Raw genomic sequence first — 27,311 nt, 5'->3', positions numbered from 1 at the left:
TGTGAGACAGACGTGAGCGTTTCTCGGTGACCACACCACCAGCTGCACTGAAGCAGCGCTCGTACAGCACGCTGGAAGGGGGGCAGGATAGCACTTCCAGGGCGTACTGCGCCAGCTCGTCCAGATCTCCAGGCGCTTGACCCAATACTCCATGGGATCAACAGGGGCATCGCTGTCAAGCCCGCTGTAGGACCCCATGTAGTCAGCCACCATGCGGGTCAGGCGCTGGCTGTGACCGGTGGAGGATGCTGCTGCATGCACCTCCTCTCTAGTCACTGCTGCCGGAGCCTCTACAGTCCTGTAGAGCTCGTGGCTGAGAGACAGCAGGTCTGTGGGGCGCTTGCTGCTGGATGCAGGCACCTGCTGCTGCCTCTGTGCTGGCTGCTGGACAGTGGGGGTGGAAGGCTGGGGGAAGGCTTCCTCCAAGCGCTCAACAAGGGCCTGCTGCAAGCTCCTTATTTGTTGCGCTGGGTCTCCTCCTGCAGGCGGCAGGAACTGGCTCAACTTCCCCTTGAGGCGTGGGTCCAACATCATGCTGATCCAGATGTCCTCCCTCTGCTTCATCTGGATCACCCTGGGGTCTCTGCGCAGGCACGTCAGCATGTGCGCTGCCATTGGGAAGAGGCGGGCCACGTCTGCTGGCACATCGACGGCAGTGCTGCTGTCCTCATCCTCCTCCTCTGCCTCGTCAGCCTCATCCTCTCTCCACCCCCGCACCAACTCAGCTGCACTGTGCTGCTCCCCCTCATCAGCAGCAAGGTCAGGGACCTCCACCAAGTCCTCCTCCTCCTCCCCCTCAGAGGTGGACTGTGCAGCTGCTTGACGCTCCTGCTGGTCCAAGGCTGCCGCTCCCTGTTCCAGCAAAGCATCGAGGGCCCTGTTCAGCAGACAAACCAGGGGCACCCACTCGCAGACCATAGCATGGTCCCTGCTCACCATGTTAGTGGCCTGCAGAAAGGGAGCCAGCACTAAGCACACCTGCTGCATGTGCCTCCAGTCATCATCGGGGACGATGGACGGGATGTTGCTGGTCTTGTCCCTTCTCTGAGCGGCGGAAACAGTGGCCAGGGCAAGGTACTGGTTGACAGCGTGCTTCTGTTCAACCAGACGCTCCAACATCGCCAGGGTGGAGTTCCAGCGAGTCGGAACGTCAAGGATCAGCCGATGGCGTGGCAGATCCAGCTCCTTTTGCACGTCTTCCAGGCTCGCACAGGCTGCAGCCGAGCGCCGGAAGTGACGCACAACGTTCCTTGCCGTTTCCAGCAGTTCGCCCATCCCCTGGTAGGTGCGCAAGAACTTCTGCACCACCAGGTTCAGCACGTGGGCAAGACAGGGGATGTGGGTCAGGTTTCCCCTGTCTATTGTGGCAACCAGATTGGCCCCATTGTCGGCCACCACCTCTCCGACTCTGAGGCCTCTGGGGGTCAGCCAAATCCTCTCCTGCTCCTGGAGTTTGGCCAACACATGGGTTGCCGTCAGCTTGGTCTTCCCAAGGCTGACCAAGTGCAGCAGCGCTTGGCAGTGGCGGGCCTTCACGCTGCTGCTGAGGCGGGGGGTTTGGCCAGGTGTGCCGGAGGATGGCAGAGGATCGGAGGAACCTGCTGCAGTTCCCCTGACCCTGCGGGGTGGCACCACCCACTGTGTTGCTGCTGCTGCTGTGCCCGCTGCTGCTCTCCCATCCTCACCCCCTTCCACCAAGCTGACCCAGTGGACAGTGAAGGACAGGTAGCGGCCTGTCCCGAAGCGGCTGCTCCAGGAGTCCATGGTGACGTGGACCCTTTCACCAACCGCGTGCTCCAGCCCTCGCTCCACATTGGCCATCACAAAGTGGTGCAGTGCAGGAATGGCCTTGCGGGAGAAAAAGTGTCTGCTGGGGAGCTGCCAGTCTGGGGCTGCGCAAGCAAGCAGCGCACGAATGTCGCTCCCCTCCTGCACGAGCGTGTACGGCAGGAGTTGGGAGCACATGGCCCGTGCCAGCAAGCCGTTCAGCTGCCGCACGCGACGGCTGCTGGGAGGCAGAGCCCTAACCACCCCCTGGAAGGACTCGCTCAAAAGGCTCTGGCGTGGCCTTTTGCTGGCACGGGAATCAGCAGACACAGCGGAGGAGGCCACTGAGGACTGGCTGCCAGAACAGGCCTCAGTGTCGGCAGCAGGAGTTGCAGAGGGGGGAGGAGCAGTGCGTTTCCGCACTCCTGCTGGTGCTGCTGGAGGAGCAGGAGGGCGGGTGGCTGCTGTTGCTGCTGCTGCTGAAGGCTGTGCAGTGATGGGTGTGGTGCCACTGCCAGCACCAGATGCCTTCAGCCTCTGGAACTCCTCATGCTGGTGGAAATGTTTCGCAGCAAGGTGGTTGATGAGCGAGCTGGTGCTGAACTTTAAGGGGTCTGCACCTCTGCTCAACTTCCGCTGACAGTGGTTGCAAGTGGCGTACTTGCTGTACACAGTGGGCATGGTGAAATATCGCCAGATTGGTGACAGAAACATCCCCCTACGGCATGGAAGCGCTGCTGCCTGTCTCCCTGTGGTGGTTGGGGGGGGGCTTGGGGGGCTTGGGTGCGGCTGGTGGTGGTACTGGCAGATGCTGCTGCTGCTGCTGCTGAGCCTGAGACACCAGCAGGCTGTGGGACCTGCCTACTGCTGCCAATGCTTGCAATGATGCGCCTCCTTGCAAGGCCCACAAGAGCATCCTCCTCCTCCTCCTCAGAGCTGCTGAGGACGACATCCCCTGGAGGTGGTGGCACCCAGTCTCTGTCTGTCACCGGGTCATCATCATCCTCCCCCTCCTGAAACATGTCCTGCTGGGATGATGACCCCCCAAACTCCTCTCCTGATGCATGGATGGGCTGCTTGACTGTCGCCACAGTCTTGCTGTCCAATCCCTCATCCCCCAAAGTGCCCATCAGCATCTCCTCCTCAAAATCGCCAACAACAGCAGACAATACCCTGATGGTGCCTGGGGTAAAAATACTGCTGAGTGACAGGTCGCCAACTTGTGACGGTGAACTGGCCTCCTCCCCAGACCCTGCTGGGCGGCTGCTGCGAACAGGGGTGGTGGCGGTGGTGGTGGTGAGGGTGGAGGCCTCGAATGCAGAGCTGATGGCGGGCTGCTCATCCTCCGTCATGAGTTGCACCACAGTGTCTGCATGCTTTTCCTCAATGGGACGTTTCCGACCCGGCTGGAGGAAAATCGGAGCAGGTGCTACACGCTGCTGCTGCTGTGTCTCTGCAGCGTGAGTTGCAGATGCTCCTGCTGGGCGGCGCCCAAGGCGTCCACGGCCAGTGGCTATGGGAGGAATGTTAGCAATAGCCACTGACGCTGCTGCTGCGGAACTGTGCATGGTGGCGCGGCCGCGGCCTGCCACAATGCTGCTCCCTCTCCTCCTGATTCCCTTGCTGCCCTTCCCCTTGCCCAAACCGCGCTGGCTGCCACTTCCAGACATCTTCGATGTTTTGGGCGTATAGACAAAAGTTTTTTAAAAGGGCGGGTGAAAAGTGGGGTACTTTAATGGAGTGGGTTGGTGGGTGAGGTGACTGAGTGAGTGTCCCTAGTACAGTAAGTAAGTAGTAACAGTCAGGAAGTACAACTAGCAGTTACAATAATCAGTAGTAATCACAAGTAAATTTAGTGTGTGTACACTACAGACAGTGAGTGCTCGCACGCGCAAACACGCGCAGGAGCTAGCCTATGAACAGTGACTGAGTGAGTGTCCCTAGTACAGTAAGTAAGTAAGTAGTAACAGTCAGTAAGTACAACTAACTAATTACAATAATCAATCAGTTATCAGAAGGAAATAGAGTGTGTGTAGTGTGTGTACACAGACAGTGAGTGCACACACGCAGGAGCTAGTAGCCTATGAACAGTGACTGAGTGTCCTAGACTCCTAGTACAGTAAGAGTAAGTAGTAACAGTAAGTACAACTAACTAATTACAATAATCAATCAGTTATCAGAAGGAAATAGAGTGTGTGACTGTGTGTAGTGTGTGTACACAGACAGTGAGTGCACACACGCAGGAGCTAGTAGACTATGAACAGTGACTGAGTGTCCTAGACTCCTAGTACAGTAAGAGTAAGTAGTAACAGTAAGTACAAACAACTAACTAATTACAATAATCAATCAGTTATCAGAAGGAAATAGAGTGTGTGTAGTGTGTGTACACAGACAGTGAGTGCACACACGCAGGAGCTAGTAGACTATGAACAGTGACTGAGTGTCCTAGACTCCTAGTACAGTAAGAGTAAGTAGTAACAGTAAGTACAACTAACTAATTACAATAAGCAATCAGTTATCAGAAGGAAATAGAGTGTGTGTAGTGTGTGTACACAGACAGTGAGTGCACACACGCAGGAGCTAGTAGCCTATGAACAGTGACTGAGTGTCCTAGACTCCTAGTACAGTAAGAGTAAGTAGTAACAGTAAGTACAAACAACTAACTAATTACAATAATCAATCAGTTATCAGAAGGAAATAGAGTGTGTGTAGTGTGTACACAGACAGTGAGTGCACACACGCAGGAGCTAGTAGCCTATGAACAGTGACTGAGTGTCCTAGACTCCTAGTACAGTAAGTAGTAACAGTAAGTACAACTAACTAATTACAATAATCAATTACAATAATCAATCAGTTATCAGAAGGAAATAGAGTGTGTGTAGTGTGTACACAGAAAGTGAGTGCACACACGCAGGAGCTAGTAGCCTATGAACAGTGACTGAGTGTCCTAGACTCCTAGTACAGTAAGAGTAAGTAGTAACAGTAAGTACAAACAACTAATTACAATAATCAATCAGTTATCAGAAGGAAATAGAGTGTGTGTAGTGTGTGTACACAGACAGTGAGTGCACACACGCAGGAGCTAGTAGACTATGAACAGTGACTGAGTGTCCTAGACTCCTAGTACAGTAAGAGTAAGTAGTAACAGTAAGTACAACTAACTAATTACAATAAGCAATCAGTTATCAGAAGGAAATAGAGTGTGTGTAGTGTGTGTACACAGACAGTGAGTGCACACACGCAGGAGCTAGTAGCCTATAAACAGTGACTGAGTGTCCTAGACTCCTAGTACAGTAAGAGTAAGTAGTAACAGTAAGTACAACTAACTAATTACAATAAGCAATCAGTTATCAGAAGGAAATAGAGTGTGTGTAGTGTGTGTACACAGACAGTGAGTGCACACACGCAGGAGCTAGTAGCCTATGAACAGTGACTGAGTGTCCTAGACTCCTAGTACAGTAAGAGTAAGTAGTAACAGTAAGTACAAACAACTAACTAATTACAATAATCAATCAGTTATCAGAAGGAAATAGAGTGTGTGTAGTGTGTACACAGACAGTGAGTGCACACACGCAGGAGCTAGTAGCCTATGAACAGTGACTGAGTGTCCTAGACTCCTAGTACAGTAAGTAGTAACAGTAAGTACAACTAACTAATTACAATAATCAATTACAATAATCAATCAGTTATCAGAAGGAAATAGAGTGTGTGTAGTGTGTACACAGAAAGTGAGTGCACACACGCAGGAGCAGCTAGTAGCCTATGAACAGTGACAGTGAGTGTCCTAGTACAGTTACAGTATATAACTACAATACTAATACAATCAGTAGTAAAGGACAGCAGAAATACTGGTATAGAATAGAGAGAAATAAACAGAGGAAAGGAGGACAGCTGCCCACACAGGCAAGGCCCTGAGGCCTAAAGCTGTAAGCCTGCAGCAGCTGGCCTGTCTCTATGTAACACAAAAGCTACTAACTAAAATACAATGTCTAACTAACTAACTAACAACAATATAGGTGTGTATAGGAGGTGTATGTGAGCAAAAACGCTAGGTAAATGACCACAATAGAGCTCTTGCTAAGCCAAAGCACAAAGGAGCAACTCTCTCTCTGTACAAGTCTCAGGCAAGCACGGAGAAACGGAACATGGCGGCCGCTATTTATAGGGTAGGGGCTGGCCAGGGTCCCCCTCTGTGATTGGCTGCCGTCAGAGGGCCTGGGAGCCCTCTGATTGGCTCTAAGGACATCAATCTGGGCTATGACGCTATTCGAGCTCGGTACCGAGCTCGAATAGCGCCGTTTTGCTCGAATAGCTCGAATAGTGAATGGGCTATTCGAGTGTACTCGAATAGCCCATTCGAATAGCTACAGCTATTCGGAGCTCGAATACCGAGCTCGAATAGCTGGAAAAGAGCTCGAATATTCGAGCTACTCGAATATTCGAGCTCTGCTGAGCCCCACTGGGTACAACACATACATGCGATCCTACAACATACAATCAGGTACAGTAAGTACAAAGTAAGCATTACCTATATATACATACAGCACATAACTATAGTGAAGGACGCGTGGGGAAGTCTGGAATGCTATGTGAGGGGAGCAGCCTGCCGACTACCGACGGCACTCGCACAGCTCCGTAGCAATTCCAGATGCCCTGCAGTGTGTCCTGGAAAGGAGTGGATAGAGAAAGAGAGAGAGAGAGAGAGAGAGAGAGAGAGAGAGAGAGAGAGAGAGAGCATAGCTAAGAAAGTAAAAGGAAGAAAGAGAGAGAGAGATAAAATAATGCAAGAGGAGACAGAGGCAGAGAGTCCCATTAGGGCTGCAGGTTGAAGCACCAGGGTACAGTCCGATAACCCGTCCGAGACCATGTGCTCCCAGACGAACTGAGGGTATCCCTGAGGGGGAGACCGCGCTTAAGCAAAAGCCCTTGTTGCTGTCCAGTCTGATGTTGGCAGGGCCAGAGGGGGCCCCGTGCTCCTTGGAGCAGAAAGTACACCGTATGGAGATCCAGGCCAGGCCTGCTGTGTAGGCTGGTCTGAGTGGCCTAGTTGTAGAGAGCACAGGGTACTCCAGGGCTGTACTGTGCTGCTGGTGACAGCAGGGCTCGGTGGTGGGGAGCAGGGCCTGGCTTGTGTGGAGCAGGAGGGTGATCGGGGTGAGCGGAGGCGCACATACCCCAAAGTGGTGGAGCAACCGCGGCCCTGATTTTCAGTGGTCATGAGGGAGCAGGGGAGAGCGGTGGTACACATACCCCTCGTCGATGGAGCTGCCTGCCTTTGTCTGTGATGGCATCTCCGGGCAGCGGCGGTGTAGTGGCTCCGGGCAGCGGCGTGTGGATCAGGCAGCTTCCGGGTCTCGGATAGTGGCAGGGGAGCCGCATGTCCGGCGACTTTTTACCCTGGCAGCGGAGTTGTAGCTGGCTGCTATATAAGGTCCGCCATCCAACTTACAGCATCTGAGCCTAATGTAGCGCCGAAGACCATTATCAGAGACAACGTAACACCTTGGTCAAACTTCAAAGAAATTGATGAAGAAGTCACATCAAGCATCCTCCTTCACCTCCGCCTAACTACCTGTGACCTGGATCCTGGCCCAACACAGTTCATGTTGAACTGCCCCGACCTGTGCTGGTATTCCTCAAAATTGTTAACTGTTCCTTACAATTAGGGATATTTCCTGCTTTACTGAAGGAAGCAATCATCAGGCCTCTCCTCAAAAAACCCTCCCTGGACCCAGATGCAATGACCAGATACAGACCTGTCTCTAACCTCCCCTTTCTGGGCAAGCTAATTGTAAAAGCTGTTTACCTCCAGCTAGAAGCCAAAATCCTACAAAACAACAATTATGACCCATTCCAGTCTGGCTTCAGGAAACACCACAGCACTGAAACTGCCCTCATCCAAATATGCAACCACCTACTCATGGCAAGAGACAGAGGAGAGTGCTCGATCCTCATACTGCTAGACCTTTCTGCAGCCTTTGATACAGTTGAGCATGACATCTTGATAAACAGGCTACAGGAATACTGCGGCATTGATGGCATAGTTCTTCAGTGGTTCCAATCCTTCTTGAGTGGCAGAACCCACAAAGTGTCTATGGGGCCCTTCCTGTCCACCCCTGTATCACTTAAGTATGGGGTGCCCCAGGGCTCAATCCTCTCTCCCCTGCTTTTCACGATTTACATGTTACCGCTTGGAAAACTAATCCAAAAACATGGTCTGACATACCACGTCTATGCAGACGACACCCAACTATATCTTTCCTTCAAGCTTGGTGTGACAGACCCAACTCTAACTATAAACGCCTGCTTACGTGAACTACAGCAATGGATGAATGACAACTGGCTGAAACTAAATGCAGACAAAACTGAAGTCCTTCTGATTGGAGGGCAGAGCATGATAACAAAACAACTTAACTTGCAGTCTTCACCACTGGGAATAGGAGGCACGGATCTACGCAGCTCTGATCATGTGCGTAGCCTGGGAATTCTAATTGATGGGGATTTAAACTTCAGAACTCAAATCTCTGCTGTGGTGAAATCATCCTATTTTCACCTGAAGAACATTGCAAAAATCAAGCACCTCATCCCCCCAGAAGATCTGCCAACCTTAGTCTATGCCTTCATCACATCCCGACTGGACTACTGTAACGCTCTCTACACTGGCCTTCCAAAAAAGGTCTTGTACCGCCTACAGCTGATACAGAATACTGCTGCCAGACTGCTAACCAACCAACCCCGTCACTGCCACATAACGCCAGTCCTGTACTCCCTTCACTGGCTACCTATAGAATGGAGGGTCCTATTCAAGATCGGCATACTGACATTTAAATCCCTGAATAATCTAGGCCCTGGATACATGACAGATATGTTGCAGCTACGTAGCAATCCCCGCATTCTCAGATCCACAGGTTCTAATGATCTAGTCATACCCAGAGTCCACTTGGAAACTTTTGGTCCCAGAGCCTTCTGTCATGCTGCCCCTACGTTTTGGAACTCCTTACCTCAACAGATCAGGACAGCTCCATTCCTGGACATGTTTAAATCCAGACTGAAAACCCACCGGTTCAGTTTGGCATTTGCAGAAATATAACTTTTGTTGTGTGAATACTTCATCCTACTACCAATTACTGAATCTGAGAGAGCCTAAGCGCTTTGAGTCCTATGGGAGAAAAGCACTATAGAAATGTTATTGTATTGTATTGTATTGTACCTTATTCTGACTGAGTCGGAGGCACTTGCACTCATGTTGCAAATGGTCAAGTCACCATTGATTGTGGAATGGGATATAAAGAGCGGTTTGTTGCGGTCCTGGATAATATCCCTGTTGCCACAGTACTTGGCACTGATTTGGGCACTCTTGTGTGCCATTACAAGTACCTTGCATGGCCAGATTTCTGCACAAGCCACATAGTTAAGTGCCTAGGGTGTCTGGAGGGCAGGGTGGCTGGCTCCCAAGAAACATTAGCTGGAGAACCGTGGCTGCACAACTTAGCCCGCCAGTTCGTCCTGCTTCAGACTGCCCAGCATGTAAAGAAAGCTTGCCTTCCCGTCTTCGCATCCCTGCATCACTCATCTCTGCCCCCTTCTTCCTGCTCCACTCATCACTAGCTGAAGTCCAGGGATGGATGCGGAAGAGCAGAGCAGTGCACATGTAAGCTGACTGAGCTGCTCTCTCCTGGCACTACAGATGTCAGCTTTTAGTGTGCATACACTGTTTGCTGTGACACCCACTGTCTTGCATTATTGATTCATTAATCTGATCAGCGTATATGCTGATCAGAATGATTAATCAACAAAACACTGTTACCTATCTAAAAAAAATATTAAAACCTAACTTTTAATAGATTCAATTAAAATGCCTGTCTCTGCAAATATCTCAGTACTATTTTGGTGAGGGGAATTGGGAATCCCAGAAAACTATGATTAGCCCTTATTTGGCTCTAATCAGTATTACGGTCTACCCCTTTTCCCCAGACTAAAATAACAACTACATGCTATACACATATGATTTTTCTGGTCATTTTTCTGGGAAGAAGCAACTTGTGCCCTTCTGGTTAATGGTTAAATGAAGTATGCAGACAAGTCCAGTTGGCTACCCGTGAGGAAGGAGTGTGCATTTGGGTGTGGCATGTATTGAACTGTTTGAGGCATTTTCTTTGCCTTTAGGCCCCTAAATAAATTTGTCCCTGAGACTGGTATTTTTTTTTGTGTGTGTATCTAGTATACTGCACACACTATGTTCTTTTTAGCAGTTTTGAGAGTGCACATTAGTTAAAGTGGACCCAAATTAAAAATACAAGATTTCAGAAATAAAATCTATTTTCTAAATTATAATAATAAATAGCAGCCTTTTTTCAGCTGCATAATGACAAATATAAAATATTTTACATTTATTGGAGGAACCCCTCCCTTCCTTTCAAATTGCCGGGACAAAATCCGGCAAACTGGTGGAGTAGGTGGTGTCTGGCAATGGAGGAATTGCTAATAGCTGCCCCCAGTATAACCCTAGTTATGAAAAGAGAATGGTGAAAAGCATGCACTGAAATGCTCATAGGCTTGAAGGAGTGTTTATTTATATTTGTATGTGTCAGAGTGGTGTAACTAAATATTTTAAATAAAAAAAATGTGTGGTTTGGGTCTGCTTTAAAAGATTATGCTATTTGCTAACAAGCAAGCAGCTAGTGTTGTCACAGTTAGGCTCTGTAAAGTAAGAGCATTGGGTCGTCATCCCTATTCTAAATGGTTTAGATACAATTAATCTTTTCCAATCCTTAGTGGATTGTTTCCCCAGCTCCTGATGCCAGACATTGTCCAACAAGAAGCATAATAGCTGCTGCTATGGGTTCTGCTGTTGGACATAAATCCAACATGGTATCAGCCTCTCCTGATCAAAGTGTTGGACCTGATTACCACTGGTTTCAGGATGGCCCTCTATGTTTCATAATATAGATAATATGTGGGTACATTTGGGCTCCCTGCGCCGCTGCTGGATCCAGTCCGGCATGGCGTTGACCCCCTCAGAGCAACATGTCAGACAAAGACTGACACATTAATCCCCTTTGAGAATCATACGACCAGCACCAAAAAGTTTCTGTTCTTTTTGTTCACATGCGCTTAGTAAATACCAGCCATCACAGCCATGACGGAACAGTATTTATAGATCATGTAATTAATAGCTCATGCTGCAAATGGTTGACAAGCCACTGGATAAACCAAGCAGTGTCATGTCGCAGATGGTGTGTCGCCGTTTTGGACAGATGACCATCCTTTGTCAAGTGGTGAAGTGCATTGGAACTCAAAACTCACACCCTTATATGCCCCATGACTCCGCTGGAATAACCAATCACCAGAAAACATGGACATGATGGAGAACTGAGGCAACACCATGTGACATGATATTTGCAATTCTGTCTCCTTCCCTCCTCAACAGTGGTGTTCATCCGGATTCCGGATATCCGATATCCAAACTTTCAGCTATCCGACCGGATTCTGATTCCAGATATCTGGGCTGAAATCCGCATACCACTATGCAGATATTTGGTCGCATACCCGGATATCCGCGAATATCCGGCGGATATCCGATTCCGAATACTGTAACTAAGGAGATGACATCATTGAGCCAATCAGAGGGCTCCCAGCAGAAGCCCTAGCAACCTATCACAGAAGGGAACCCTGGCCAGCCCCACCTGACCTCATTGAGCCAATCAGAGGGCTCCCAGCCTAAGCCCTAGCACCAAATCACAGAAAGGAACCTTGGCCAGGCCCTCCTGTATAATAAGGAGGGCTGCCATGATGAGAAATATCGTTTTTGCTTGTCACTGCTCGCTGAGAGACATGCTCCAGTGCTGCTGGCCTAGCAAGTGCTGTATACACTCATCTGGAACTCTCTTCCATAGCCTGTACGTCATGCTCCAAACCTGGACATCTTCAAACGCACTCGTAAAACCCACCTGTTCAGACAAGCTTATCAAATTTTATAGCCCTTTTTACTTATCTATTCACATTGTAATCAGAGGCAAAGGGTCACTGCCTCATCCATCCTCCACCTCCTTACCTAGTGTGTCCCCCACTACCCTTTAGATTGTAAGCTCGCAAGGGCAGGGTCATCATCCCAGGGGTGCTCATCCGGATTCTGGATATCCGAATAACCCGGATATCCGACCCTTTTTTTCAGCTATCCGATTCGGATTTCCAGATTTCTCTGGAAATCCGGATAGCAAACCTTGGATATTTGGTCGCATACCCGGATATCCGCGGATATCCGGCGGATATGCAGATAGGAATACTGTAACTAAGGAGATGACGTTATTGAGCCAATCAGAGGGCTCCCAGCACAAGCCCTAGCACCCAATCACAGAAGGGAACCCTGGCCAGCCCCACCTGACCCCATTGAGCCAATCAGAGGGCTCCCAGCCTAAGCTCTGGCACCCAATCACAGAAGGGAACCCTGGCCAGCCCCCCTGCATAATAAGGAGGGCTGCCATGATGAGAAATCGTGTCCTTGCTGTGAATGCTCACTGAGAGACATGCTCCAGTGCTTCTGGCCTAGCAAGTGCTGTATACAGTGATAAACCTAAAGCTGTTCAGTGATTAACCCCTTCACTATCACTACACTATTGTATTGTTAGGTAGCGATCTTGATTTCATTCAGTGACAGTCAGAGTGTGTGCTGCAGGGCTGCTGAAGGCAGCTGCTATGTGTCTGTGTGTGTGCTGTGCACAGACCAGGCCAGCTGCTGCCTGCTGGCCTGCTAGCCTTAGCTACAGTGTAGGTTAGGTTAGGGAATAGGATTACTGTGTTATTGTGTAGTTTGTACTGCAGTCAGTGCTAGTTAGTTGTTAGAGTAGTAGTACTACTGTTGGCTTACAACAGAACTACTGTGCTGCTGAGCAGTGCCATTGTGACAGTTAGTGTGCACTAGTGTTTTCTCCTCTGCTGTCTGACTGTCACTCAGCATGTGGCACTTGGCACGTTCCACTTGGCACTTTGCACTTGGAACTTTGCACTTTGCACTTTGCACTTGGCACGTGGCACTTGGCACTTTGCATTTGACACTTGGCACGTGCCAAGTGCCAAATGCCAAGTGCCACGTGCCACTACCAAGAGCCACGTCCGGCATGCTCCTGGCAGACGTTACACCTGCTGCTGCTGGCACTTGGCACTTTGCATTTGGCACTTTGCACTTTTCACTTTGCATATGGCACTTTGCACTTTGAATTTGGCACTTTGCACTTGCCACTTTGCATTTGGCACTTTGCATTTGGCACTTTGAGCTTTGCATTTGGCACTTTGCACTTTGCATTTGGCACTTTGCACTTTGCATTTGGCACTTGGCACTTTGCATTTGGCACTTTGCACTTTGCATTTGGCACTTGGCACTTTGCACTTTGCATATGGCACTTTGCACTTGGCATTTGGCACTTGGCACGTGCCAAGTGCCAAATGCCAAATGCAAAGTGCCAAATGCAAAGTGCCAAGTGCCACGTGCCACTACCAAGTGCCACGTCCGGCATGCTCCAGGCAGACATTACACCTGCTGCTGCTGCATTGCCCTGCTCCTGCTGCCTTTGCTGCTCCCACCGCCAGGGTGCCACAGGCTACTGCTGCTGTGCTGATACTACCTATATTTAACCCAAAACACAATTACTGCATCATTTTTTGGAGGTGTCTGGGCTGAAAACTGCCTTGTCCCAGTTGTGCAGTTGGACTTTGGACACAATGTGGGCTGCACGACCGCTGTCTGGAACCTTGTCCTGATGCTAATTGACAGACTTTTTTTTTGGGGGGGGGGGGGATTTTAAGTCCCCACATCATCAATTAGTGTTTCCCTTTTAAAAAACATGATGCTACATGCCTCATTTACCCTAAAAAAACCCTTTTTGAAGCAATTTAAAGGCCACTTCAGGTTTTGCTATCCAGATAGCCGAATCCGCCCGGATACCCCAGATACTGAGGTCGGATATCCGATTTGGATCGGAAAATTTTGAACTCGGATATCTGATCTGGATCCGGATATCTGGTATCCGGATACGAATTCAATCCGGATTTTGAAAAGGGGTATCCGAGCACCCCTGCTCCTCAATTTCCGAATCTGCTGTAAGATTCAAAACCGCAATTGTTATACATTATGGCCCTTCTCTACAAGTTGTGAAGGGGACAACCTGATTCACATATTGGTTTCTAATTGCAGATTTAAGGAGAAGATTCTGTGCTTAGCCCATTGGGTGGTCTAACCGACATACAGTAAACAATGGACACTTTCTACAATACACGATGTATTGCAAATTGCAATCAAAATCAGCACTTTGATCCCCTTCGGCACCATGCTGCGCCACATAACTGTGTGGAGCTACATTTATCTTACCAGCTATAAATTATTTTTTAATTTACTGTATTGAAAAATGCATATATGTGCCATAAATAAATGTGGTAATTTCAACTCCAAAATAGGAGAATTTGTTAAAATTATTTTTGGAAGATTTGTTTTCCTTATTACAAACAGTGGTGCTCAGCAGAGCTTGAATATTCGAGTAGCTCGAATATTCGAGCTCTTTTCCAGCTATTCGAGCTCGGTATTCGAGCTCCGAATAGCTGTAGCTATTCGAATGGGCTATTCCCGTACACTTGAATAGCCCATTCACTATTCGAGCTATTCGAGCAAACGGCGCTATTCGAGCTCGGTACCGAGCTCGAATAGCGTCATAGCCCAGATTGATGTCCTTAGAGCCAATCAGAGGGCTCCCAGGCCCTCTGACGGCAGCCAATCACAGAGGGGGACCCTGGCCAGCCCCTACCCTATAAATAGCAGCCGCCATGTTACGTTTCTCCGTCCTTGCCTGAGACTTGCATAGAGAGAGAGTTGCTCCTTTGTGCTTTGGCTTAGCAAGAGCTTTATTGTGGTCATTTACCTAGCGTTCTTGCTCACATACACCTCCTATACACACCTATATTGTTGTTAGTTAGTTAGACATTGTATTTTAGTTAGTAGCTTTTGTGTTACATAGAGACAGACCAGCTGCTGCAGGCTTACAGCTTTAGGCCTCAGGGCCTGCCTGTGTGGGCAGCTGTCCTCCTGTCCTCTGTTTATTTCTCTCTATTCTATACCAGTATTTCTGCTGTCCTTTACTACTGATTGTATTAGTATTGTAGTTATATACTGTAACTGCACTAGGACACTCACTGTCACTGTTCATAGGCTACTAGCTGCTCCTGCGTGTGTGCACTCACTGTCTGTGTACACACTACACACACTCTATTTCCAAGTTCTGATAACTGATTGATTATTGTAATTGAATATTGTAATTAGTTAGTTGTACTCACTGTTACTACTTACTGTACTAGGAGTCTAGGACACTCAGTCACTGTTCATAGGCTACTAGCTCCTGCGTGTGTGCACTCACTGTCTGTGTACACACACTACACACACTCTATTTCCTTCTGATAACTGATTGCTTATTGTAATTAGTTAGTTGTACTTACTGTTACTACTTACTGTACTAGGAGTCTAGGACACTCAGTCACTGTTCATAGGCTACTAGCTCCTGCGTGTGTGCACTCACTGTCTGTGTACACACTACACACACTTTATTTCCTTCTGATAACTGATTGATTATTGTAATTAGTTAGTTGTACTTACTGTTACTACTTACTGTACTAGGAGTCTAGGACACTCAGTCACTGTTCATAGGCTACTAGCTCCTGCGTGTGTGCACTCACTGTCTGTGTACACACTACACACACTCTATTTCCTTCTGATAACTGATTGATTATTGTAATTAGTTAGTTGTACTTACTGACTGTTACTACTTACTTACTTACTGTACTAGGGACACTCACTCAGTCACTGTTCATAGGCTAGCTCCTGCGCGTGTTTGCGCGTGCGTGCACTCACTGTCTGTAGTGTACACACACTAAATTTACTTGTGATTACTACTGATTATTGTAACTGCTAGTTGTACTTCCTGACTGTTACTACTTACTTACTGTACTAGGGACACTCACTCAGTCACCTCACCCACCAACCCACTCCATTAAAGTACCCCACTTTTCACCCGCCCTTTTAAAAAACTTTTGTCTATACGCCCAAAACATCGAAGATGTCTGGAAGTGGCAGCCAGCGCGGTTTGGGCAAGGGGAAGGGCAGCAAGGGAATCAGGAGGAGAGGGAGCAGCATTTTGGCAAGCCGCGGGCGCGGGCGCGCCACCATGCACAGTTCCGCAGCAGCAGCAGCAGCGTCAGTGGCTAACATTCCTCCCATAGCCACTGGCCGTGGACGCCTTGGGCGCCGCCCAGCAGGAGCATCTGCAACTCACGCTGCAGAGACACAGCAGCAGCAGCGTGTAGCACCTGCTCCGATTTTCCTCCAGCCGGGTCGGAAACGTCCCATTGAGGAAAAGCATGCAGACACTGTGGTGCAACTCATGACGGAGGATGAGCAGCCCGCCATCAGCTCTGCATCTGAGGCCTCCACCCTCACCACCACCACCCCTGTTCGCAGCAGCCGCCCAGCAGGGTCTGGGGAGGAGGCCAGTTCACCGTCACTCGCCGACCTGTCATTCAGCAGTCTTTTGACCCCAGGCATCATGAGTAAATTGTCTGCTGTTGTTGGCGATCTTGAGGAGGAGATGCTGATGGGCACTTTGGGGGATGAGGGATTGGACAGCAAGACTGTGGCGACAGTCAAGCAGCCCATCCATGCATCAGGAGAGGAGTTTGGGGGGTCCTCATCCCAGCAGGACATGTTTCAGGAGGGGGAGGATGTTGATGACCCGGTGACAGACAGAGACTGGGTGCCACCACCTCCAGGGGATGTCGTCCTCAGCAGCTCTGAGGAGGAGGAGGAGGATGCTCTTGTGGGCCTTGCAAGGAGGCGCATCATTGCAAGCATTGGCAGCAGCAGTAGGCAGGTCCCACAGCCTGCTGGTGTCTCAGGCTCAGCAGCAGCAGCATCTGCCAGTACCACCACCAGCCGCACCCAAGCCCCCCAAGCCCCACCCCCAACCACCACAGGGAGACAGGCAGCAGCGCTTCCATGCCGTAGGGGGATGTTTCTGTCACCAATCTGGCGCTTTTTCACCATGCCCACAGTGTACAGCAAGTACGCCACTTGCAACCACTGTCAGCGGAAGTTGAGCAGAGGTGCAGACCCCTTAAAGTTCTGCACCAGCTCGCTCATCAACCACCTTGCTGCGAAACATTTCCACCAGCATCAGGAGTTCCAGAGGCTGAAGGCATCTGGTGCTGGCAGTGGCACCACACCCATCACTGCACAGCCTTCAGCAGCAGCAGCAACAGCAGCCACCCGCCCTCCTGCTCCTCCAGCAGCACCAGCAGGAGTGCGGAAACGCACTGCTCCTCCCCCCTCTGCAACTCCTGCCGCCGACACTGAGGCCTGTTCTGGCAGCCAGTCCTCAGTGGCCTCCTCCGCTGTGTCTGCTGATTCCCGTGCCAGCAAAAGGCCACGCCAGAGCCTTTTGAGCGAGTCCTTCCAGGGGGTGGTTAGGGCTCTGCCTCCCAGCAGCCGTCGCGTGCGGCAGCTGAACGGCTTGCTGGCACGGGCCATGTGCTCCCAACTCCTGCCGTACACGCTCGTGCAGGAGGGGAGCGACATTCGTGCGCTGCTTGCTTGCGCAGCCCCAGACTGGCAGCTCCCCAGCAGACACTTTTTCTCCCGCAAGGCCATTCCTGCACTGCACCGCTTTGTGATGGCCAATGTGGAGCGAGGGCTGGAGCACGCGGTTGGTGAAAGGGTCCACGTCACCATGGACTCCTGGAGCAGCCGCTTCGGGACAGGCCGCTACCTGTCCTTCACTGTCCACTGGGTCAGCTTGGTGGAAGGGGGTGAGGATGGGAGAGCAGCAGCGGGCACAGCAGCAGCAGCAACACAGTGGGTGGTGCCACCCCGCAGGGTCAGGGGAACTGCAGCAGGTTCCTCCGATCCTCTGCCATCCTCCGGCACACCTGGCCAAACCCCCCGCCTCAGCAGCAGCGTGAAGGCCCGCCACTGCCAAGCGCTGCTGCACTTGGTCAGCCTTGGGAAGACCAAGCTGACGGCAACCCATGTGTTGGCCAAACTCCAGGAGCAGGAGAGGATTTGGCTGACCCCCAGAGGCCTCAGAGTCGGAGAGGTGGTGGCCGACAATGGGGCCAATCTGGTTGCCGCAATAGACAGGGGAAACCTGACCCACATCCCCTGTCTTGCCCACGTGCTGAACCTGGTGGTGCAGAAGTTCTTGCGCACCTACCAGGGGATGGGCGAACTGCTGGAAACGGCAAGGAACGTTGTGCGTCACTTCCGGCGCTCGGCTGCAGCCTGTGCGAGCCTGGAAGACGTGCAAAAGGAGCTGGATCTGCCACGCCATCGGCTGATCCTTGACGTTCCGACTCGCTGGAACTCCACCCTGGCGATGTTGGAGCGTCTGGTTGAACAGAAGCGTGCTGTCAAACAGTACCTTGCCCTGGCCACTGTTTCCGCCGCTCAGAGAAGGGACAAGACCAGCAACATCCCGTCCATCGTCCCCGATGATGACTGGAGGCACATGCAGCAGGTGTGCTTAGTGCTGGCTCCCTTTCTGCAGGCCACTAACATGGTGAGCAGGGACCATGCTATGGTCTGCGAGTGGGTGCCCCTGGTTTGTCTGCTGAACAGGGCCCTCGATGCTTTGCTGGAACAGGGAGCGGCAGCCTTGGACCAGCAGGAGCGGCAAGCAGCTGCACAGTCCACCTCTGAGGGGGAGGAGGAGGAGGACTTGGTGGAGGTCCCTGACCTTGCTGCTGATGAGGGGGAGCAGCACAGTGCAGCTGAGTTGGTGCGGGGGTGGAGAGAGGATGAGGCTGACGAGGCAGAGGAGGAGGATGAGGACAGCAGCACTGCCGTCGATGTGCCAGCAGACGTGGCCCGCCTCTTCCCAATGGCAGCGCACATGCTGACGTGCCTGCGCAGAGACCCCAGGGTGATCCAGATGAAGCAGAGGGAGGACATCTGGATCAGCATGATGTTGGACCCATGCCTCAAGGGGAAGTTGAGCCAGTTCCTGCCGCCTGCAGGAGGAGACCCAGCGCAACAAATAAGGAGCTTGCAGCAGGCCCTTGTTGAGCGCTTGGAGGAAGCCTTCCCCCAGCCTTCCACCCCCACTGTCCAGCAGCCAGCACAGAGGCAGCAGCAGGTGCCTGCATCCAGCAGCAAGCGCCCCACAGACCTGCTGTCTCTCAGCCACGAGCTCTACAGGACTGTAGAGGCTCCGGCAGCAGTGACTAGAGAGGAGGTGCATGCAGCAGCATCCTCCACCGGTCACAGCCAGCGCCTGACCCGCATGGTGGCTGACTACATGGGGTCCTACAGCGGGCTTGACAGCGATGCCCCTGTTGATCCCATGGAGTATTGGGTCAAGCGCCTGGAGATATGGAGCGAGCTGGCGCAGTACGCCCTGGAAGTGCTGTCCTGCCCCCCTTCCAGCGTGCTGTCCGAGCGCTGCTTCAGTGCAGCTGGTGGTGTGGTCACCGAGAAACGCTCACGTCTGTCTCACAAGTCTGTGGACAGACTGATGTTTCTCAAGATGAACCAGGCGTGGGTGGAAGGCGAGTTCCTGGCCCCTGTTGTCGGTGAGAGGGGGACATGAACTGGCTAAGAACCATCGTTAATGTGCCTTACCACCCTTTACCACCTCCTGGCTCCTGCTCACTAAGCCAGCCTGGTTCACTTTGACTATTACGTCGCCTGCAGCCACACATTTTACACCTACAGTGGGCTGCTGTGTACTGCCCTTCTGCTGTCTGTCTGTGTTTCCCACTGCCAGGGTACACAGATTTACCTTCTGCTGCCACTCTGCCACCAGCTATTACGTCAAACAATAGCTATATATCTGTGTAATTTGTTTTACAAACAAAACCAAAAAACCATTAAAAAAAAAAAAAAAAAAAGGTTTAATTTTTCTGAGGTGCCCGGGTTGAAAACTGTGTTGTCCCAGTTGTGTATTGGACACGATGTGGGCTGCACGACCGCTGTCTGGGACCTCCTGTTGTGTTCATTTACGGCCTGGTATCACCGCTAGGTACCAGGGCTATTATGTCACGCTGCCTGCCTGCTGCCACACTCACACTACTCCTCCATTCCTCCTGCTGATGCTGCTGTCTGTCTGTGTTTCCCAACACCAGGGTACACAGATTTACCTTCTGCTGCCACTCTGCCACCAGCTATTACGTCAAACAATAGCTATATCTGTGTAATTGGTTGTAAAACCAAAACTACAAAACCATAAAAAAAAAAAACAAAGGTTTAATTTTTCTGAGGTGCCCGGGTTGAAAACTGTGTTGTCCCAGTTGTGTATTGGACACAATGTGGGCTACACGACCGCTGTCTGGGACCTCCTGCCTGCTGTGATTATTTACAGCCCTGGTATCACCGCTAGGTACCAGGGCTATTATGTCACGCTGCCTGCCTGCTGCCACACTCACACTACTCCTCCATTCCTCCTGCTGATGCTGCTGTCTGTCTGTGTTTCCCAACGCCAGGGTACACAGATTTACCTTCTTCTGCCACTCTGCCACCAGCTATTACGTCAAACAATAGCTGCTCACATTACTCCTCCATTCCTCCTGCTGCTGCTGCTGCTGTCTGTCTGTCTGTGTTTCCCAACGCCAGGGTACACAGATTTACCTTCTGCTGCCACTCTGCCACCAGCTATTACGTCAAAAAATAGCTATATCTGTCTGTGTAATTTGTTGTAAAAACAAAACTACAAAACCATAAAAAAAAAAAAGGTTTAATTTTTCTGAGGTGCCCGGGTTGAAAACTGTGTTGTCCCAGTTGTGTATTGGACACAATGTGGGCTACACGACCGCTGTCTGGGACCTCCTGCCTGCTGTGTTTATTTACAGCCCTGGTATCACCGCTAGGTACCAGGGCTATTATGTCACGCTGCCTGCCTGCTGCCACACTCACACTACTCCTCCATTCCTCCTGCTGATGCTGCTGTCTGTCTGTGTTTCCCAACGCCAGGGTACACAGATTTACCTTCTGCTGCCACTCTGCCACCAGCTATTACGTCAAACAATAGCTGCTCACATTACTCCTCCATTCCTCCTGCTGCTGCTGCTGCTGTCTGTCTGTCTGTGTTTCCCAACGCCAGGGTACACAGATTTACCTTCTGCTGCCACTCTGCCACCAGCTATTACGTCAAAAAATAGCTATATCTGTCTGTGTAATTTGTTGTAAAAACAAAACTACAAAACCATAAAAAAAAAAAAAAAGGTTTAATTTTTCTGAGGTGCCCGGGTTGAAAACTGTGTTGTCCCAGTTGTGTATTGGACACAATGTGGGCTACACGACCGCTGTCTGGGACCTCCTGCCTGCTGTGTTTATTTACAGCCCTGGTATCACCGCTAGGTACCAGGGCTATTATGTCACGCTGCCTGCCTGCTGCCACACTCACACTACTCCTCCATTCCTCCTGCTGATGCTGCTGTCTGTCTGTGTTTCCCAACGCCAGGGTACACAGATTTACCTTCTGCTGCCACTCTGCCACCAGCTATTACGTCAAACAATAGCTGCTCACATTACTCCTCCATTCCTCCTGCTGCTGCTGCTGCTGTTTGTCTGTCTGTGTTTCCCAATGCCAGGGTACACAGATTTACCTTCTGCTGCCACTCTGCCACCAGCTATTACGTCAAAAAATAGCTATATCTGTCTGTGTAATTTGTTGTAAAAACAAAACTACAAAACCATAAAAAAAAAAAAGGTTTAATTTTTCTGAGGTGCCCGGGTTGAAAACTGTGTTGTCCCAGGTGTGTATGGGACACAATGTGGGCTACACGACCGCTGTCTGGGACCTCCTGCCTGCTGTGTTTATTTACAGCCCTGGTATCACCGCTAGGTACCAGGGCTATTATGTCACGCTGCCTGCCTGCTGCCACACTCACACTACTCCTCCATTCCTCCTGCTGATGCTGCTGTCTGTCTGTGTTTCCCAACGCCAGGGTACACAGATTTACCTTCTGCTGCCACTCTGCCACCAGCTATTACGTCAAACAATAGCTGCTCACATTACTCCTCCATTCCTCCTGCTGCTGCTGTCTGTCTGTCTGTGTTTCCCAACGCCAGGGTACACAGATTTAACTTTCTGCTGCCACTCTGCCACCAGCTATTACGTCAAAAAATAGCTATATCTGTCTGTGTAATTTGTTGTAAAAACAAAACTACAAAACCATAAAAAAAAAAAAAGGTTTAATTTTTCTGAGGTGCCCGAGTTGAAAACTGTGTTGTCCCAGTTGTGTATTGGACACAATGTGGGCTGCACGACCGCTGTCTGGGACCTCCTGCCTGCTGTGTTTATTTACAGCCCTGGTATCACCGCTAGGTACCAGGGCTATTATGTCACGCTGCCTGCCTCATTGACTGCCTGCTGCCACACACTCATCCTCCTCCTCCTGCTGCTGAATTTACCTCCTGCTGTCTGTGTGTTTCCACTGCCAGGGAGCACATACAATGGCGCTTCCAACATGCGTGCGCCACCAGCTATTTGTTACGCTCAAAAATAGCTGCATTTCTTTAAAAAAAAAATTTGAAAAGAGAAATAAGTGAAGAAGAAGACGATACAGAAGAAGATGAAGAAGATGAAGAAGAAGAAGATGAAGAAGAAGAAGAAGAAGATGAAGAAGAACAAGAAGAAGAAGAAGAAGAAGGAGAAGAAGATGAAGATGAAGAAGAAGAAGATGAAGAAGAAGAAGATGAAGAAGATGAAGAAGATGAAGATGAAGAAGATGAAGAAGAAGAAGATGAAGAAGAAGAAGATGAAGAAGAAGAAGATGAAGATGATGAAGAAGAAGAAGATGAAGATGATGAAGAAGAAGAAGATGAAGAAGATGAAGATGAAGAAGATGAAGAAGATGAAGAAGAAGAATATGATGAAGAAGAAGAAGAAGATGAAGAAGATGCAGAAGAAGAAGATGAAGATGATGAAGAAGAAGAAGATGAAGAAGAAGATGAAGATGATGAAGATGATGAAGAAGAAGAAGATGAAGAAGATGAAGAAGATGAAGATGAAGAAGATGAAGAAGAAGAAGATGATGAAGAAGAAGATGAAGATGAAGAAGAAGAAGAAGATGAAGAAGATGAAGAAGAAGAAGAAGATGAAGAAGTTGAAGATGAAGAAGATGAAGAAGAAGAAGAAGAAGAAGATGAAGAAGATGAAGAAGAAGATGAAGAAGAAGATGAAGAAGATGAAGAAAAAGAAGATGAAGAAGAAGAAGATGATGATGAAGAAGATGAAGAAGAAGAAGACAATATAAAAGAAGAAGAAGATATAGAAGAAGATATAGAAGAAGAAGATATAGAAGAAGAAGATATAGAAGAAGAAGAAGAAGAAGAAGATATAGAAGATAAAGAAGAAGAAGAAGAAGTATATACAGTACTGAACAAATTTCTGGACACAACTTCTCTTTTCAACTTTTTTTTTTTAAAGGAACATCCCCACATAATCACTTGCTGTTGTTACTTGGAAAAAAAGAGGTTTCTTGCATCATTCACCCTCAAAACAAGTGTTGGAAGCTATTTAAGGCCATTTCGAATAGTCAGCTCGAATAATGAGCTCGAATACCGACTCGAATAGTGAGCTCGAATTCCGAGGTCGAATCGAATAGTAAAAATTATTCGACTCGAATATTCGACTGATCTCGAATAATTTACTATTCGAATTCGACCTAACTCGAATTTTGAAATGGGGTATTTGAGCACCACTAATTACAAACATATTTGTTTGCAACACCAAAATATAAAATAAAATAATACCTTATAAGACACACTTGAATCTTCATCTAGTAATTCTGAAACATTATTGTACATGCGGTCTTGTTTAGTAACATAAAAATGCTTTTTGTTTTGTTTTAGGAATTGGAGAAAAGTGCGGTTCACCACCAGTAGTGCAGAATGGGGACATCAAAGGATTAAGAAAACTAAACTATGATTCAGGTTCTTCTGTAGAATATCAATGTGCAAACTTATATATACTTGAGGGGAATAACAGAATTAAATGTGAAGATGGAGAATGGGAAAAGGCACCAATCTGTCGAGGTATTGTCATGGCTGAGGTTTTTATACATATGCCCCCCTTACATTCCCTCATATTTTCTATGGCAATATGATAGAAGCTAATATACTTGCCATACTTTTCAACAGGTCATGTAAACTTACAATGATTTAATTTCCAAATGCATAATAATAAGGAACATAAACTGCATATAGCAGAATGATTTGTTAAAATGTATGTCCCACATCATGTGTCATAGCCACTAGAACTAAGCTTAAAAGACCACTATCGTGGAAAACAAAGTACAGTAACTGTAAAAAGTACATTTCTCCCAGAGTAAAATGTGCTATAACTTTTCTCCCATGTTGCTGTCAATGACAGTAGTTAGTAGAAATCTGACAGAACTGACATGTTTTGGACTAGCCCATCTTCTCATTGGTAATTCTAAAGGTTTTCTTTATTTTCAAATTCACTTAGTGAATGGCAGTTACCCAGTCTAACTGCCAGATTGGGTAATAACATCACTGGGAATTTGTGGTTTTGTCATTACTGAAATTGATTGTATCACATAATATAGACATTTTCCTAGAAGTCATATCTCTCCCAAACATGAGCTGTGACATCACACTTATATCACTTGATGTAATTAATGCCAGTAATGCCAGGACAAAGAATCCTCCATAATAATCTCCCTGTGTTGCTGCGTCCAGCTGTCCCTGTGTCCCTGTTATTTGATACTGCGCATGTGCACAGTATGGACAGCTGGACAGGACCAGGGAGCTGGGTGGGCGAGCGAAGCGGTAGGGTGCATGCGCACGCCTGGCGGGTGCGGGCGAGCGAATGCGCACTGGCGGCAGTAGAAGAAAAAAGACCTAGAGCCCTTTTTTAAACGGCTTGGGTCTACTAGTTTACAATAACATGTAAAATGCACATGTTAGAATCGATATGTTTTGCAGTATACATAGTTTGATTGGGCCCCAAGGGCCTGAGCCCACTAACACAGTTGTGTCTGCGTCTGTCCACTTTTTAGCATCTGCAACATCAGGGGAGCCTCTAGCCATTTTTTCACTCAAAAAAATAATCGTAATGTGGCAGCCTTTCACCAGAAAATAATCGTAATGTGGCCATGCTTCACCAGAAAATAATTGTAATGCGGCAGCGTTTCATCAGAAATTAAACTTATTGCGGCAGCGGTTCACCAGAAAGTACACATAACTGCAGCAGCGTTTCACCAGAAAATACGCAATTGGTATATACAGGTATATTTCCCCTCCTTATTTTCAATTGCACAGTATTTTTCATATATGTAGGAGTCTTCCCATACCCTTTTAATGCATTTGAATGCTGAACATGTTCTCCACACCAGAAAACAAAACAGAATTTTCCACCCATGTATGACTTTTATGAGTTTGGGATTCAGTTTCCAAATTAACCTGTACACTAAGACCAATTCAGGAAAATGGCTGTTGATTCAAACGCTACCTTTGATCTTATATTAAAGCGGAATATAACCCTACATTTCAACTTTGCTCTAAAATATTATTTACAGCATATTATATGCAAAAAGCATTTTTTTTTACTAGACCAGCATTGGAAGGGTTAAACACAGAGGTTTAAAGTTCCGTGGAGAGATATGCAGAAGTTCAGATAGATACATTCTATTTAGTTGAATGTATCTATTGATAAATGTTACACACTCTTTGGCTGTCCTCCAAGCTCCTTCTCAGTCAGAAAGATGAGTCACGTGCCACACTTAGATACATTTATGTAAACAAAATGTATCTATTTCAGCTTCGGATGCGTCTGCAGAAATCTCCAGGAACTTTAAAGCCCTGTGTAACCCTTCCAATGCTGGTCTAGTAAAAAAAAAAAAACTGCTGGTTGCATATAATATACTGTAAATAATGTTTTAGAGCAAAGTTGAAATGCAGGGTTATATTCCGCTTTAACTCTTTAGTTATCACTCTCTAACACCTTCCAGCTTCAATTACACACCTTGCCTACCAAGATTTTATAGAAGCTTCTGCTTATATTGAAACCTGCTAAAAGGTATTTTAGATCTTTTACCAAATACTATTATATTTATTTATTTATAGATTCTTTATTTATATATTCAAGGTACAAATTTCCCATATCTTCTTCTTACACAAAATATTAAGAACATAACACTTTTAACAAGATCATTAATGCAGTGCAGGGACCAATTGGTTAGGACCACAGGTACCTATTAACAGCGCAGGAACCCTAAGTCCTTTATCTGTACACTGAGTTATTATCAGACAAACACCCATCAGTATGATATCTTCAAATCAAAGTATATGCAACTAGAGAGAATAATTACTCATACTCTCCCTGCTGTCCGCATCCACATTTTTTTTTATAAACCTAATTTTTCAGTTCCCAATCCACAAAGTTTTAAGACTCTACATACCCATTTCAATACCTACTACCCCAACCTATTCTCTACCACTAACTTTCCCGCAGACTAATCCCGTTACCGATACCCTTAACAATAGCCTTCCTATTGATACACCTAAGGTTACACTAAGGGCCCTTTTACACATTCTGATGCATTGTATTTTAATGCATTTTAACTTTCCATAGCAGTACATTGTGAAAAAAACTTCCGTTTTTCAGTGTATGATGTGAAAGAGGCCATAGGGAAACATGGACACTGAACATCAGTTGTTCTTTCAGTTATATTTGACAGCAACTGATACAGTATAAAAGGACCCTCTCCTACTGATTTGCCAAATACTAACCTTCCTACCAATATGCTTAACCCAAAGTAAAATAGGTGCTGCTTAACCATCAGGAGAATTTCCATTGGACTGTGAAAGGATGAATGAGGAGCCACGGTGGCACATTTAAACATTTTTTACGGGGCTTTCACTATACTTTAGTATAGTGAATGCCATTGGAGGGGAGCAACATGTGTGGCAGGTCCACAGAGGTTGAGCGAGGATCTTTAATCAAGATCTTAGACAATATTCATGTGGGGCAATTTCCAAAGATATTGGTGCTGGATCCCCAAAAGTGAGGGGAAAAAAGTTAGTGTGTCTTATATACCAAATGTGCATCCAACCCAGTCAAGATGGTGCTACAGTCCGCAGCCATGACCACATGGCTCCGCGTTCTTTCAACATTCCCACCCCCTCATCCCATCTACTTGCCTTTTTAGTGTAGCTAGTGTAGATATCAGTGTATTTAATGTAGATGTCAGTGTAGTGAGTGTAGCTGGGAATGTAGTGAGTGTACTAGCACAGAGTTTAGTTGTAAGTGTAGCTCTGTGTGTTGTGAGTGTAGCTGAAGGGGGCGGCAGGGGTTAGTGTGGCTGGGCAGTGAAAGATAGATAGAGACAGTTGAAGGGGGAGGGGAGAGAAGGTACATAAGACACCCCTGCACCATTAATACACCAAGTTTAGTATTTTTGTTCCCCTGATTTTTGCCCTCTAAACCTAGGTGTATCGTGTAGTCCAGAGCGTCTTATAGTCCGAAAAATACAGTATTTATTGTGTTTCT

At 48.1% G+C, this 27,311-nt stretch overlaps 1 protein-coding gene across 2 annotated transcripts in view; it reads left to right on the top strand.

Moving 5' to 3' along the window:
- The window catches only part of LOC137521184 (coagulation factor XIII B chain-like), a 701,298-nt gene that overhangs the window by 378,106 nt on the left and 295,881 nt on the right, over window positions 1-27,311 (top strand). For both annotated transcript variants that reach the window (XM_068240112.1, XM_068240111.1), the window contains one exon: window positions 23,651-23,833. In XM_068240112.1, the coding sequence (XP_068096213.1) occupies window positions 23,651-23,833 (183 nt within the window). The remainder of the gene's footprint in view (window positions 1-23,650; window positions 23,834-27,311) is intronic.

Source organism: Hyperolius riggenbachi, chromosome 6, assembly GCF_040937935.1.
Source record: "Hyperolius riggenbachi isolate aHypRig1 chromosome 6, aHypRig1.pri, whole genome shotgun sequence".
Classification (NCBI taxonomy): domain Eukaryota; kingdom Metazoa; phylum Chordata; class Amphibia; order Anura; family Hyperoliidae; genus Hyperolius; species Hyperolius riggenbachi.
The sequence above is the reverse complement of the archived record's forward strand: the minus strand, read 5'-3'. Positions and strand labels throughout refer to the sequence as shown.